Raw genomic sequence first — 15,305 nt, 5'->3', positions numbered from 1 at the left:
CTTCGTCCTTTTTCTTCAGTTCTTCTCTCAAGGCCGGCACGTCACCCTCTTCGCGAAGTCGCCTCCGAAGGTCCCAGTACTCTCTACGCTACTCTTCGTACTTACCCTTCAACTTCACTTAAATTTCTTTACGTCTCTTCTCCCTCCGAGCACTTTCAATTTGCAGAATGACCGTCTACAAATCAAAGAAAAGGCGAAAGTTAGAACTTATAAATAAGTTAAGGCAAAAGAAAAAGAACAGACAACAGCCATACTTACCCTGAGAGCGAGACCGGCAATGTTCTTTGACAAGGTACCGTCAGTTATCTCCTTTAGGGTCACACCCTCGGGGTCAGAGCAGAGAGAACCGAGAGCGGGGAGCACCTCCTCAGTATTTCACAGTAAATCACGATCCATTGGGATCGTGATGGTCCTAGAACCTCCCTCCATCCTCATCTCAATTTGAGTGAGCCTCTCATTGATCATCCTATGATCGTCAGGGTCCATGTCGGAACCTGACTCATCGCCCTCATCGATGACGTCATTTCCCCTGTCCTCGACTGACGGAGAAGCATCCGCTACCGGCCTAAGATGAAGCCTCCTCCTACCTCGCCAACATGGAGACATCATCAAGTGTCCTCTCGACGACCATCTCCCACTCGGGACACACCAGCACGCCTGCATTCGCCTCTTCCAGTTGTGGGGCCTCAGAGGTCAACCCAACATCGTCACAGATGTGTATCTTCGCCGTCTCTCGAAGAGTAAAGTCATCCTCCACCAAATCGACGGCCACGAGGACTCCCCCCCCCCCCTGCGGGGCCTTAGGTCTCCATCACGGGGGGATACAGCAGCTAGGACGGGGGCAGATACAGAAGAATTAAAATTTGTTGCAATATTATAATTCGAATAACTAAACACGTTTATTGCAATTAAAATGCCCTAAGCTTTGAGGTTGCTCTTGGCAATGACCAATCACAAATTTCATTGGACGCATTCCCATCGCAGCAGTTGCACTAGTCCAGCATAACATCATGGGAAGGTCTAAATTTTCATTCAACAAAGAAGTAAAGAAGAATTACATTTGTCCATTAATGGGCTGCAAATGGAAAAGTTATGTTTTTACTTTTTCTTTTTTTGGAGAGATATAGAGGGGACGTATTACAGTTTTCCAATCAAAGTTTACCGCAAATAAAGAAAAATTGTGCTGAGTATTTATCTATTTTGCTTTGTTTCCTCGTAATGATGAGGACAGGATTTCATATCCTGAATTTGTTGAAACAAAATGACAAAAGGGACAACTTACATTGTATTTAAAGCAAAATCTCTGCCAACCATCCGACCCCAACACAACCTAAAATTAGAACCTCCACCGCACCCTTGATGAAAGGTAAATGAACACATAATTCCTCAGAAAAGTGACTGCAGATCAACTATGAGCGCACCAATTATAATACACAGCTGGAAAGTAACTCTGTTCAATGCTTCTGGACATTATGCTTGCATCACTTGAGAACAATTTTTCCAGATCCACTTGCCTTGTCACGCTGGAGAGCTCTAGGGTCCAGTGGAATTGTTCCAATTGATATAAAACCAGAAGATTCAGCAAATCCATTAACTTTTACTGGCATAGACCCCACAGTGACAACATCAACGGACTCCGCACTTGCCAGAGTGATAGCAGTAGTGCATTTAGCTTCTGGGGGATGAGATTTCAAGTCCTTTGGATTGATTGCTAAGGAAGCAATCCTCAACGCACTCTTAGTATTGGGATCTCCATCTACCACGAATTTGTCACCATCACTTGCATTCCCCCTGTTGGTTTTGGAATCTTTCAAATCCAGGTCTGCAGGAACCGCACAAATTTCAGATTGCACGGAATCATTGTGCTTAGATATTGTCTCACCTTCACCGGAAGGGAAATCAAAAATAGAATTTAGCTTGCGTGGAGGATCTAATACAGGCACAAGAAATGGATTTTTATAGCTCATTAGCAACTTGGCTTTCTCTTCCTGCAGGATCTTCTGTCTAGTTTCATAATACATGAAGTCATCTAGTAAAGATGTCCTTGATGCATAATTCTTGAATACTTTCAGCATCTCAATGCCTTTCTTGTAGTGTATCTGCACGTTAACAAATAACGTCAGACTTTCTGTTTTATCTGGAACATCAATGACCTTCCTCGAGTTCACATAAAATGTCATTATAAACTTCTCCTAGACCCAAAAAAAGAAATATACGACATAGACCCAAAACAGATAAACAACTGCAATATGATCAAAAGCAGTGACCCAAAAAGCGAAAAGTGCAAGAACAACACAATCACAGGGTTTGAAGCGAAAAGCGAAAAGTGAAGCAACATGCTTCCTTGAAGTGAAGCGCACAATTTATGGAAAAATAGAAACATATAAAAACAAATATGAATTTAGTACTATAACAATCAAATTATAACTAGACTGACTTATTTCACTATCCAATATAGGACAATGTATCAGCTCCTCAAAGTTGAAATTTAAAGAAAAAATTCAGTTTTAGTTTGGATCACTTTATGCGTCATTGTTTGGAGCGCACACTTCAATGAAGAACAACACTTCCTTGCTTTGCATCGCTTTAAGCGATGAAGCGAGGGCTTTTAATAACACTGATAAAAAAAGGTACCATGAGCGTAAATCCCCTTGAGTTCATTGCCAACGGAGAGCATAGTTGAGTGTGTCTAGTTGAGTGTGTCTACTAATTTCCAGATTCGAAGATATGGAGCTAGATGACAATAAACTAGACTCGATGCAATAGATGGCTAAAGGGATAGGGTTTTATCAGCTTAATCAAGCTATGAGTGGTTGTTGAAGGCAGCACTAGGAGAGTACCCTCAGTGGCCATGGAAGCTTTAGCACATTAAATGATGCACCAACAAAAGTGGCTGGATTAGGATAGATAACACTCCATGAGGCTTCCTGTACACATGATAATCTTTCAAATAAGGCAAGGAATTATGCAGTATATGCTACTTTTGTGGAAAACAGTGATTAGTCAAACACTTATTAACATCGCAGATTCATCTGGCAAATTCAATGTGTGTTTCTCAGAATGTTTGTGGTAGTATGGGTGATGCCCGGAGCTTGAAAGACTCGATGCAAGCTCAAATGGACTAAGAAAGAGCAGAAGACTACTATGCCTAAATCCCAAGCTAGTTGGATCGGCAATATGAATCACCACAACCATGTCCCTTCATTTGGACCCGTCTCAATCCAATATTCACGATTTTAGGTTGTCTAAGTTCTAACACCAGAAATTCTCTACAATTTCTATCGGAATGGGAACTTCTTAAGAAGACTAAGAAACCCGACCGAAGTACTGGACGTAAAGAAGCGTACCAACATAACTAAGCCTTGATTCCAACTAATTGGTGCCACCTATGTGAATCTTTTTTATTTAATTTTTTACTCTGTTGTACCCTACATTTTGCTAACTCTGTATGAATCTTTGGTTTACCTCGTGCTCTTTTAATACTTTTAATCACCATGGATAGACACCTACGGACCAATGCATCTCAAGCGACATTCTCTTATTTTATCCTAAGTGTGTTGCTTGCGCTCTCTGCCGAATACTGCATTTCCAATTGTGTCTAATCTTGTAATAGCGCACATCCATAAGATCAAACAATCGAGTGACATTCTCATTTTATTTTTTGTGTGCGCTACTTGCAGTTACTGACGAATACGATCATTTCTAATTCTGCTCATCCATCTAAATATCCGCATTTATGTGAAATTCATCTTCTGGATATATTGGACCTTAAAGGGCCAACATTCACTCTCATATACATTGTCAGTCTTGCAATCGTTCTTTAGAACTTGTCTTTCACTTTTGTAGATATCATCTTGTGGGATAACACTCCAATAGCACTGCTCCATTTCAACCATCCTATTTTGATTATGTGCTACATCTTCATCTATGATAACATTCTCATCGAATGTTGAGCCTAGCTATCTGTATTCTTTGTGTTTAAGCATCCCGTTCCATCTAATCCCACATCACCTTCACTATTCTTATGACAGCTAAACATGCAACGCGTAAATTCTGTCTTCTATTACAAAATGCAGCATGGGAGCCCATCCTACGTACATAATGGGTAAGCAAGCACCAACTACCAGCCCAATGCATATCCCTGGTGACAATTACAGGAAATCCTTTGTATGTCCAACCACTATTCCTATAATAAACAGCTCCGTGCCTCCGTCAATGCAAATTCTATATGGCATCATCAAAGGACTTTTCTTGGCACTGTATCACAAGCTTTGTCTCTAGGCCAGTGAATACCATATGTCAGTCCTCCATCTCCCTATAAAGTTTCATCAATCTTCTTAAGAATATATAGCCTGCACTAAAGATCTACTAGGCATAACTTAGAGCCCGTTTGGACATAAAAAAAATTTCCAAAAAAATTTCACTTTTTTTCGAAATCGGCGTTTGTTCATAAAATTTCCAATTTTCACTCGAAGATGCATTTTGGAAATTTTCGAAAATTTGAAAAACTCCAAAAAGCTGTTTTTCAAAATTTTCACTCAAATCACTCACAAAACTTCAAAAACAGCCCAATCTGAAATTTATGTCCAAACACAACTCTAAATTTCAAATACCATTTTCACTTGAAAAAACTTTTCACCATTTTTTCGAATTTTACAATTCGTATGTCCAAGCGCCTACTTAAATTGGCTCTCTGGCATTCTTGTAGTGTCCCCACGTTTATGCTGTCATTTAAAAATTTATCATATGGCCCATAATTTTAATGCCATGTTTATTCGCACAACTTTGAATCTCTTTTCTTATATATTGGATCGATGTATTCTTTCTCCACTCGCCAGGCATCCTTCCAATCACAAATATAGCATTAAATAGCTTGATAAGTTATACTATTCCAACACATTTCCAAATCTCTATGGGATAACATCTGCACCACAAGCTTTTTCTTCCCCTCATACTCTTCATGGCATCCTTCATTATTATGTGCAACTAAAGTTTTTTCTATGCATATATATGGAGATATGAAAATTTATCATAGCAATTTGAGTTGAACAATGGAGAAGAGCATAAGAACTTATGGAAAAAGTATTTCACAATGCATACTTAGGGCAACTTGTGATAGAGAGGAATAGTAGAAGTTTTGAGGATAAGTTGTCACCCTTGTCTTTGCTGAAGTTCAAATGTCACAAAACTTGTATTTTTGGTGTAACAAAAAAGCTATTGATGCATTAGATCATGTACTGGGGTTCATGGAATATTTGCATGTCTAGCGGATTGAATTCTATCCATTTTTGTAACAACTAACAAGTGCAACACAAAGGCATATTCTGCAGAAGGTATTTGTTGGTACCATGAAACCTTGTCCATCCTGATAAATAGACTGAGTAATTGAATAAACAACCTGTTATAATGAGTTTGGAAGAAAAATGTTCATGGAAAGTGAAACAGCTAGCTGATAGGATATCAAATCAAGTTAGAGTAATATAACACAGTATTAGTTTATATTTGTTCGAATTGTTAGACAAATTTTAATAATTCAAGAAAAGAGGTCAATTTTTTTGTGGAAAAAGGCCGGTTTCATTGGGACAATAAAACTTTTTCCAAGAGACCATCCAAAAGGTTGAAATTAGTTGGTAACAAAATATCCTGCACTCAGTTAATCAGGCATTCAGGCCCATCCTAGATGACTTCCTCAGTGTATTCCCTGCTATTTTTCTTATCTACCAGGACAACCAAAGACCATTTGAATTTTCAGGTAATTACATTCACCTATGAAGATAATCTTTCCACATAAGCTCTGCATAAAGAAACAAGAGAAAGGCTAAAGAAAACAAGTAAATGCTGCAGCACTGAAATCATGAGAAAATATATGAGCAAAGCCAATATCCAACCCAGCAATACAATACTTTTTAGGGAGAAGCACCTCATTGGAAGCCCCTATGCAAATTTATGGAATTGCAGTTCCTTGAATATGGCTTTAATAAACTTCCTAAAGATGTTCACATAGTCAACCAACTTAATATTTCCGGGTCAACCAATAGAAAACGAATTACAGGACAGCATATCAATAGTAAAACAAGAGTAAAAAAAATAAGAATCACAGTACGCCAAATAAGTAACAAACCTCTTGTGTGTCTCTGCTGTTAGTCACTGGCTTGTTCTCATTGTTCTCTAATATAATATGCCTAAAGTTATGATTTGGGACATCCTTTATGATGTGCCACTTCACAGGGAAGCTACCAGACCACTTATCTTGCTGCCAAAAATCCATGTCCTTACAGAAGTTTACAGGGCCAGTCATTTCCGCAACACCACAAAACTGCCCACTAGCATTCACCTTCATTTCATATTTAAAAACAAAACCAATTTAGTGAATTGATTTGAACAATGAAAAGATCTGTGCAATTGAATAATCATAGCTTTGCTTCATGCTTAAAAACTGACCAAACTTGGGAGTAGTAATCACTCACCGAGAAAAAGAGGAATACTGGGCAGCCTCTTGGATTTCCAGCAGCAATTCTCTGAGCATCTTTGAAAGCGCTATTGAGCTTTTTGTTTCCATTAGGTGTAGATGACCAAACATTGTATTTCATACTCTTATGCACATCATCCTCGCTATATGATTTAATAACAAAGAACTTAGCATTCAGAAGATCCAGCACAAAATCATCTCTATTGTACTCATCAGCATGAATAACAATATTCCCTTGTGCATTAACATTCCCTGCTCTTGTTGTGTAGGCCTTAACAACCAACTGATTTTCTGATGTATTGGTCCTAGGTCCTCGATTCTGTTCGTTCAATGAATCAGATCTAACTTTCACATCATTTGGCACTGTCCCATACAGAAACTTGGATCCACCTTTTCCTGCACTAGCCCGCTCATGAGCATCAGATCCAAGATTAAACGAACCACTCGAAGGAACAGTAGCTCTCAGTTGAACATGATTAGACAAAACCTTCCCATGCATAACACATCCTGTAGCTTGAGAAAGTTTACCCTGTCCAAGGATTAAGATATGATGAACTCAGGAAGCGATCCAAGGGCCACACTCCCATTAAAGAGAAAAAATAATAAATTCACAAATTTTGGAATGAGAATATAAATAGATTGGTGCGGAAGCCGAATATATAAAGAGTGATTAAATCACAACTACTATATCTAAATGGTAGCTAATAAATAGTAAATGAGACAATAATAAAAAGGAACAACAGAAGTTTACGAGATTCGGCAAAATTTGATTTTCTGCCTAGTCCTCGGACACAATCAACTCAAACTTTATTTTACTCCAAAATTACAAGTGAAATACTACAAGAGAGAAAGAAGACTCAAATGCCTTAGGAGATAAGAAGGCAAGTGAGAAGTGTTTACAAATGAACAAAACCCTTGCTATTTATAGAAGGGAAATGACCTTAATAATGGCATACATGACATTACATAGATTGTGATCATGCAATGTAAATGCATGGAAAATGCATCTACCAATTTCCTCCTAAAAGGAGGCTTCCAAATGTTCACACTAGTTCACATTAATCTTGTCAAATTTAACAAATTGGTCTGACCTGCCGGACCAATTTGCTCTGGTGCACTGGTGGTAATGAAGGGAATTCGGAGAAACAATAGCATGTACCACTATCACGGTAGTACAGTTATTGGGACAGTAACATTGACATCCAGTGATGACAAGGAGGAAGAAGCAACCAAGCTATGGCACATGCACTTGGGACATGTTGGAGGAAAATCCTTGAAAATTTTATCAGATCAAGGATTGTTAAAAGGTGTAAAGACTTGCAATTTGAAATTTTGTGAGCATTATATCAAGGGGAAACAGACAAGGGTTAAATTTGAAACAAGCTATCCATTATACTAAAGGTATTTTGGATTATGTTTACTCTGATGTTTGGGGTGCTTCCAAAACACTTTCATTAGGTGGGAAACACTATTTTGTAACCTTTATTGATGACTTTTCCCGGAGAGTGTGGGTGTATACGATGAAAACCAAAGATGAGGTGTTGGGAATGTTTCTCAAATGGAAGGCGATGATAGAGACTCAAACAGGCAGAAAGATAGATGATGGGATTTTGAGACATTTCACCTTCAGAAATACACCACAACAGAATGGAGTGGCAGAACATATGAACCGGACTTTGCTGGAGAAGGTTTGGTTTATGTTGTCCAATGCTGGCCTAGGCAAAGAATTTTGGGCTAAGGCAATAACATATGCATGCCACCTCATTAATCGTCTACCATCTGCCGTTATTGGTGGCAAGACACCATTTGAAAAATGGTATGGAAAACCTACTAAAGATTATAATTTTTTGCATGTATTTGGCTCAATTGCATATTATCATGTGAAAGAATCAAAATTGGATCCGAGAGCAAAGAAAGTTATATTTATGGGGATTACTTCTGGAGACAAGAAAAATTATATTCAATAGAGATGTTACCTTTGATGAATCTGCCATAACAGATAAGGTAATAGTTGAAGATGTCAAACAAACTGATGGTGCTTCAAAACGGGTGGAGTTCGAGAGAAAATTAATTTTCCCAACACAGGGAGAAAACCAGGAAACAACAAAAGATTTTCCTCTGGAAGAAGAGCTAGTGGAGAGGGAGATTCCAACTCAAGAACCTCAACAACTTGAATCAAAATATCAACCAGCAAGCCAAAAAGAATAATAAAAAAACCTGCTCGTCTCATAGAGATAGTGGCTTGTGCAGCCTCAATTGTAGTTGATGGTGTTCCTACCACTTATAAAGATGCAATCGAAAGTTCCGAACAAAATAAGTGGAGGATTGCCATGAATGAAGAAATACAGTCCCTTCATAAGAATCGCACGTGAAAATTGGCCAATCTCCCAAAGGGAAAGAAAGCAATTGGGTGCAAATGAGTATTTGCAAAGAAAGAAGGATTTCCTAACCAAGAAGATGTTCTTGGTTAAAGCAAGATTGGTGGCCAAAGGATACGCTCAAAAGGAGGGAATTGATTATAATGAGGTGTTTTCTCTAGTCGTGAAACACTCCTCCATTGGAGTTTTGTTGGCTTTGGTAGCACAGTTGAATGTGGAACTAGTTCAGTTAGATGTAAAAATTGCATTTTTACATGGACTTGGAAGAGGAAATCTACATGACTCAGCCAAAAGGATTCAAAGTTGCTAGAAAGGAAAATATGGTGTGCGAACTTCAAAAATCGTTGTACGTATTGAAACAATCTTCTATACAATGGTACAAGGCATGGAAATAAAAAGAGATAAACATTTAAAGAAACTCTGTCTATCTCAGAAAGAATACTTGAAGAGAGTAATAGATCGATTTGTTATGAATGAGAACACGAAGTTGGTTAGCACTCTGCTTGCTCCTCACTTTAAGCTTAGTGATGCTATGTCGCCGAAGAATGAAGCTGAATGAGAGTATATGTCAAAAGTACCATATGCGAATGTCGTTGGTAGCTTGATGTATGCAATGGTTTGCACAAGACTTGATATTTCACATGCTATCGGAGTTGTAAGCAGTTATACACATGATCCAGAAAAGGAGCATTGGCAAGCTGTGAAATGGATTCTACGGTATATTCGTAATACTGTAGATGTTGGATTGATTTTTGAGCAGGAAGATAATCAGTATCTGGTTGGATATTGTGACTCGGATTATGCAGGTGATTTGGACAAGCGTAGATCAACTACTGGTTATGTTTTCACTTTTGCAAATGCACCTGTTAGTTGGGAGTCTACTTTGCCGTCAATGGTTGCTTTGTCTACTACTGAGGCAGAGTACATGGCAATTACGGAGGCTGTAAAGGAGGCAATTTGGCTTCAAGGGTTGCTTAGAGAGCTTGGTATTGGTCAAGAAAACATCACATCATTTTGTGATAGTCAAAGTGCTATCCAATTAGCAAGGAACCAAGTTTATCATGCAAGGACGAAGCACATTGATGTTCGATATCACTTGTACGAGATATTATAGAAGAAGGTGGAGTCATGGTGCAGAAAATTCGGACTACGGACAATCCTGCCGATATGCTAACAAAAGTGATGACTGCGATTAAGTTTTAACATTGTTTGAACTTGATCAACATTGTTGAACTTGGAAGATTGAAGTTGAAGACACAATCAAAATTTATCAGTGAGAGAAAATTGAAAGAGTGAAATCTTGTCAAGTTGGAGATTTGTTAAATTTGACAAGATTAAGGTGAACTAGTGTGAATATTTGGAAGTCTCCTTTTAGGAGGAAATTGATAGATGCATTTTTCATGCATTTACATTGCATGATCACAATTTATGTGATGTCATGCATGACATTATTAAGGCCATTTCCCTTCTATAAATAGCAAGGGTTTTGTTCATTTGTAAACACCTCTCATTTGTCTTCTTATCTCATAACGCATTTGAGTCTTCTTTCTCTCTTGTAGTATTTCACTTGCATTTTTGGAATGAAATAAAGTTTGAGTTGATTGTGTTCGAGAACTAGGCAGAAAATCAAATTTTGCCGAACCTCGTAAACTTCTGGTGTTACTTTTTATTATTGTCTCATTTACTATTTATTAGCTACCATTTAGATATAGTAGTTGTGATTTAATCCCTCTCTATATATTCGGCTTCCGCAACACAGATAAATCCGTGGGAACACCCTCTCTTTTAAAAGCCAAAACACAATACTGGAAATATCACTAACTAGGATAAATCCTTACAGCATGTACTTCCGAGGATTGAATGGAGAACCTATCAGAAGCAACATTTCCATGCATCATAGGCTGCTTGCCTGATCTACCATTAGATTTTGCAATTCCAGATCCTCTGTTAAAACTATTATGACCTGAAGCCGGCTTAAATGGAGCTGGGGTGAAGGTTGGAGATGCTGAAGACAAATTATGCTTGAGACGAGAAACATCAGCTCTATTAGCCGTAGATACGGTACTTTCAACTATCGTACCTGCTCTGTTCGCCATAACGTCAGATGTATTCAGTAGCACCACGGGGAAGTACGAAGGAGAAGACACATTGCTTTCATATGATGGGATAGCATAGTACTGTTGTGCTCCTAAATATGAGCCATCAACCCCTGCTACAGCACCAGGGATGTAAGGGTTGTACGGGTTGAACAGAGACTCTGCATATCCATAGTTAGGTGTATAATACATATATGGGAGATTTTCATTTGGTGCACCCTGAAATGGAAATAAACACGATGTTAGCAAATACAATTAAGAAAGAGACCACAGGAAAATTGAAGAAATTACTTTTTAATAAGACATAAAACTGAAAATGAACTAACCATATACTGAATATCTTGACCATCCAGACCAAAAATTCTTTGGTGGTCATCCCAATCGCTGGGCGATTCAAATCCTAACAAAGTCAAATAATTCTAATTGAGTGTATTGAGGCAATCAATGTCATCTCAAATGGAATTTAAGCAATCCTGTACCTGTACAGAGGTAGCCATAATTGGTGGTAGTAGGATAATATAATCCCTGATCAACAACAAACTCGGGCAGTTCTTCATTGTACATAGTTTCAAAGTTTTGAAGCAGCGGACTGGTGATCTGCATTGGCTCCGTTCCTTGAATCTGTTAAAACAAGGATTCAATCTTCTATCATTACAAAACACCACATTCAAGAATAAATGAGCAATTCATGTCACCGGACATGTTAAAGGCAAAGATGTTTAAGAAAGTCCATTAGTGATCAGTAGCCCAAACTTTACCATATAAGCATCTGCATGTCCTTGTTCAGGAACATTATACATTTCCATACCAGGAACGCCACCTTCACCAGAAATAGAATGCATAAAAATTGTGCCAATCTGACAGTATAGTTTCAAAATAAAACAAAAAGTAGGGAGGAGAGAATATCATTCTTTCTTTCAAAATCCAAACACAATTTGCTTATCAATCTCCAGTATGGCCACACACAATTCAAATTGCAAAAATATTCAAGTTATCCACGACCTTGACTAATCCATAGAACGAAAGGAAAAACACATCTTTGTTAAAAAAAGCACAAAAATGGAGTAGAAAATTAATAAGTTCAAAATATCAGCAGCACTCCAATGTTCAAATAAGCACAAGTGAAAAAATCACAAAGTTCGACACCCAGATTTCAAAATGACTTAATGGTAAAGCAGCTTAAGAATAAAGCAATAAGCAAATAAATATATTTTGGAACTTAATATTCTTAAATGCAAAAAGTTTAAAATAGCCAATTTCCACAGAAGAAGATAAAAACACCAATTGAAGCACACCGTAAAACTGACTACAAAATATAAAATAAAAAGTTACCGAGAGAAGAGCAGAATCAAGCCATAGTTGAGCTGAAGGAGTGAAGACGGATTGAATTAAAGAGCTTTTCACACAAAAAGGAGATTTGCTGCACCATTATTTGATCTCTCAAGGGTTCAAATATAACGCTGTTAAGAAACCATAACCCTAGAGAGAGAGAGAGAGAGAGAGGAAGAAAAAAAGGCGGACTTGTGTTGTGCAAAAATGAGTGTGTTGCCTACACTGCAGGGACGTTTCGGTATGGATGTACTTCTCGGCATCTACAGTTTGTATGACGTTACCATAATACCCTCCAACTTCCCCATTCAAACCCACCGAATACTAAAAGGCGGTTGATATCCCTAATCAAGTGATAACATAATAAAACGTCTCTTAGCAATTTTAGGACAAAATTAATTAGGTTAATAATTAGTGTCTTTTTAAATTTAAATTTTTAAAAAATTAAATTATGTATTATGTGTTGTTAATAATTAGTTACTCTTTTTGAATTTGAATTTAAATATAGAAGAAAAGTCTAATTTGAATTTGAAACAATTACAAGTAACATAGTAAAAAATATATAAAAATTAAAATTTTAAATTGAAAATAAAATAGAAGAAAAATCTAATTGCTTAATCCATATAATGTAGAAAAAAATAATCAAAATATTGATACATTTTATACAAAATAATAAAATAATATATATTTTGGACGAAGTAAGAAATTTATATTATCTAAGTTATATTAAAGGAGATGTCTATGTATTATATATTATATTATCTATACATAATAAAAGGAGAGAAAAAAATATTATATGAAGCCAAGTGGCAGCATAATAAAAAGCAACTTAACAATTTTAGGATTAAAAATTATTATTCATAAGATTAAGCTAAATGTCAAGATACTACAAAGCCACTTGATAAATTTTATAATTATTCAAAAAAAAATTTAAACACCAAAAAAAATAACCAAGATACAATTATAAAGTCAATAAATAATATACAGAAGTATTATTTATAAATTTAGACAAATTGAAGAATGTAAATAATAAAAGGCTTCTCTCTTTAGACTTTTAAACAAAACAATAAAAAGATTCTCTCTTTATAATTTTAATGAATTAAAAATTATAATTTAATAAAAAATTAGGGTATTTAAATTATAAGTAAAATACTAAATGAAAAAACTAATCAAATATAGCTGTAGAAAAAAATATATGAAAAGAGGAAATAAATATAATGTTAGGATATTTATAATTTAAATTAGTTGGAAAAATAATTTAAATAATATAACTCAAAATTTTATTGATAAATTTATACAATTCCTAGAAAACACTTAACCACAAAACCCACAGTCTAAAAAAAAAAAAAAAAAAAAAAACTACCACCCTTAACTCCATCAACAACATCTTCTTAATAAAAACTTATTATTTTCAAAATTTCAATTTGATCCAACTATGCCACCAGATTTCAGCATTCTCACAAACGGTGATAATTGTTACGAACAATATATAAATAAAATTTTGTACCATAGCAACGTTTCTTGGTCGGCCAAAATATTCTCCAATGGATATATATCTATCAAATTATGCAACTTTTCAACCTACTATTTATATTATTACTCGTCTCTTTTCATATTGTTGCACTAATATTTATCAGTTGATGGGTTTATATAATCATATTATCTAATATTTCATGAAGAAAATAAAAAGATGATAAATATTTTAAATACAAATTTTATCTTGAATTTTTTTCAATTTCTTCAAGTACATAAATAACAAAATTGTAATTCAAGAAAAATAGTAGAATTTGGATAGATTTGAATGCATGAATATCCAGTGTATTTATAAATTCATAAAATAATATCATTTTCAAAAGATACTTACCTCAATTAGGCCAAATCAATACTTAAAATAATTTTTCCTTTAAAATTCACTTCCGCTCGGCTCAAATCTAGCCAAAAACTACTTAATAATATCAAACATTGCAAGAGAAGCCAATTCCAATTAATAAAGGTATGATCTTTATACAATTCCCCAATATTCAACCCCGTACCCGTCCGGTCAAAACCCGAGTTGAAGGGTAGGTCTCGACTACCCATAGCCCCCACGAGTTCATATATATTGTTTTCAAAATCGAGTCCAATTCGACTCTCAAATCTTTAAAAAAAACAGTCAAAAATCCCCAAAATTTCTCTTCAAATCTTATGAATTTGATATTAAATCTCATAAATAATCATGTAATATAATTGAAAATTGGTAAAAATTACTTACCCAATAGTTTGGTATGAAAATCACTCCACAAAATCGCCTCTCACCTAATCTAGGGCTCAAAAGGTGATAAAATGAAGCTAAATCTCGAAATACTCAGCTATAAACAAGCTGCAGATGTCGCATTTGCGACATGGGATTCGCAAATGCATTTGCGACATGGGATTCGCAAATGCGACGTCCGCAAATGCGGACAAAGCATCGCAAATGTAACCCCTGACAGACCTAGCGAAGATCGCAATTGCGATCAAAAGCCTCGCAAATGCGACGCCACTGCAGTAGCAAAAGCGACCCAAATATTGCAAATGCGGACAGCCCCAGAGTCGCAAATGCGACTCCAATATCGCATTTTCGATAAATTCCCAACTTCCCCAGGTTCGCAAAAGCGAGAAGAGATTCGCAACTGTGGTGGTCGTATTTGCAACCTTCTTATCGCAAATGTTATGGAACCAGCACCAGCACACAAAATTCTAAGGAAACCAATCTGAAACTCACCTGAGCCCCGGGGGTTTCAACCAAACATCCACATAAGTCTAAAAATATCATACGAACTCGCGCGCGATCAAAATAACACCTAGAATCACGAATTGGACCTCAAAACACATGAATTTCCAAAGAAAACTCAAGACCTCTAGAATCACAACCTAACATCTGAATCCTATCAAACCAACTCTGAATGACACCAAATTTTGCAGACAAGTTGTAAATAGCAAAGTGGACCTATTTCAAGTCCCAAAACCAAATTCCGAACCCGATACACATAAAGTTAAACCCGAGTCAAACTT

The 15,305-nt window shown here is 36.4% G+C and overlaps 1 protein-coding gene across 4 annotated transcripts; it reads right to left on the bottom strand.

Moving 5' to 3' along the window:
* Positions 1 to 1,082: 1,082 nt before the first annotated feature.
* Positions 1,083 to 12,582, bottom strand: LOC107770850 (YTH domain-containing protein ECT4). Of its 4 annotated transcripts, XM_075229596.1 has the most exons (9): positions 12,276 to 12,569; positions 11,702 to 11,763; positions 11,423 to 11,564; positions 11,270 to 11,343; positions 10,928 to 11,162; positions 10,686 to 10,852; positions 6,468 to 6,998; positions 6,122 to 6,334; positions 1,083 to 2,099 (listed from the first exon to the last, which is right to left on the bottom strand). In XM_075229596.1, the coding sequence occupies exons 2-9, from the start codon at positions 11,747 to 11,749 to the stop codon at positions 1,482 to 1,484; spliced, it is 2,028 nt and encodes a 675-aa protein (XP_075085697.1). In that variant the 5' UTR covers positions 11,750 to 11,763; positions 12,276 to 12,569; the 3' UTR covers positions 1,083 to 1,481. The 4 variants fall into 4 exon arrangements, with proteins under 4 accessions (XP_075085697.1, XP_075085695.1, XP_075085694.1 ...); XM_075229594.1 differs by having other exon boundaries at positions 10,686 to 11,162; positions 12,276 to 12,582; XM_075229593.1 differs by having other exon boundaries at positions 10,686 to 11,162; positions 11,702 to 11,800; positions 12,254 to 12,490.
* Positions 12,583 to 15,305: the final 2,723 nt, after the last annotated feature.

Source organism: Nicotiana tabacum, chromosome 14 (genome assembly GCF_000715075.1).
Source record: "Nicotiana tabacum cultivar K326 chromosome 14, ASM71507v2, whole genome shotgun sequence".
Classification (NCBI taxonomy): domain Eukaryota; kingdom Viridiplantae; phylum Streptophyta; class Magnoliopsida; order Solanales; family Solanaceae; genus Nicotiana; species Nicotiana tabacum.
Note: the sequence above shows the minus strand (reverse complement) of the source record. Positions and strands in the feature narration are given on the sequence as shown.

What these genes read in the sequence shown, in the direction of transcription:
- LOC107770850 (XM_075229593.1), bottom strand. Translation starts at nt 11,785, where the DNA reads ATGCATTCTATTTCTGGTGAAGGTGGCGTTCCTGGTATGGAAATGTAT. An exon ending in GACATGCAGATGCTTATATG is followed by an intron (nt 11,565 to 11,701) that starts GTAAAGTTTGGG and finishes TTGTTTTAACAG; the next exon opens with ATTCAAGGAACGGAGCCAAT. An exon ending in GTCAAGATATTCAGTATATG is followed by an intron (nt 11,163 to 11,269) that starts GTTAGTTCATTT and finishes TTTCCATTTCAG; the next exon opens with GGTGCACCAAATGAAAATCT.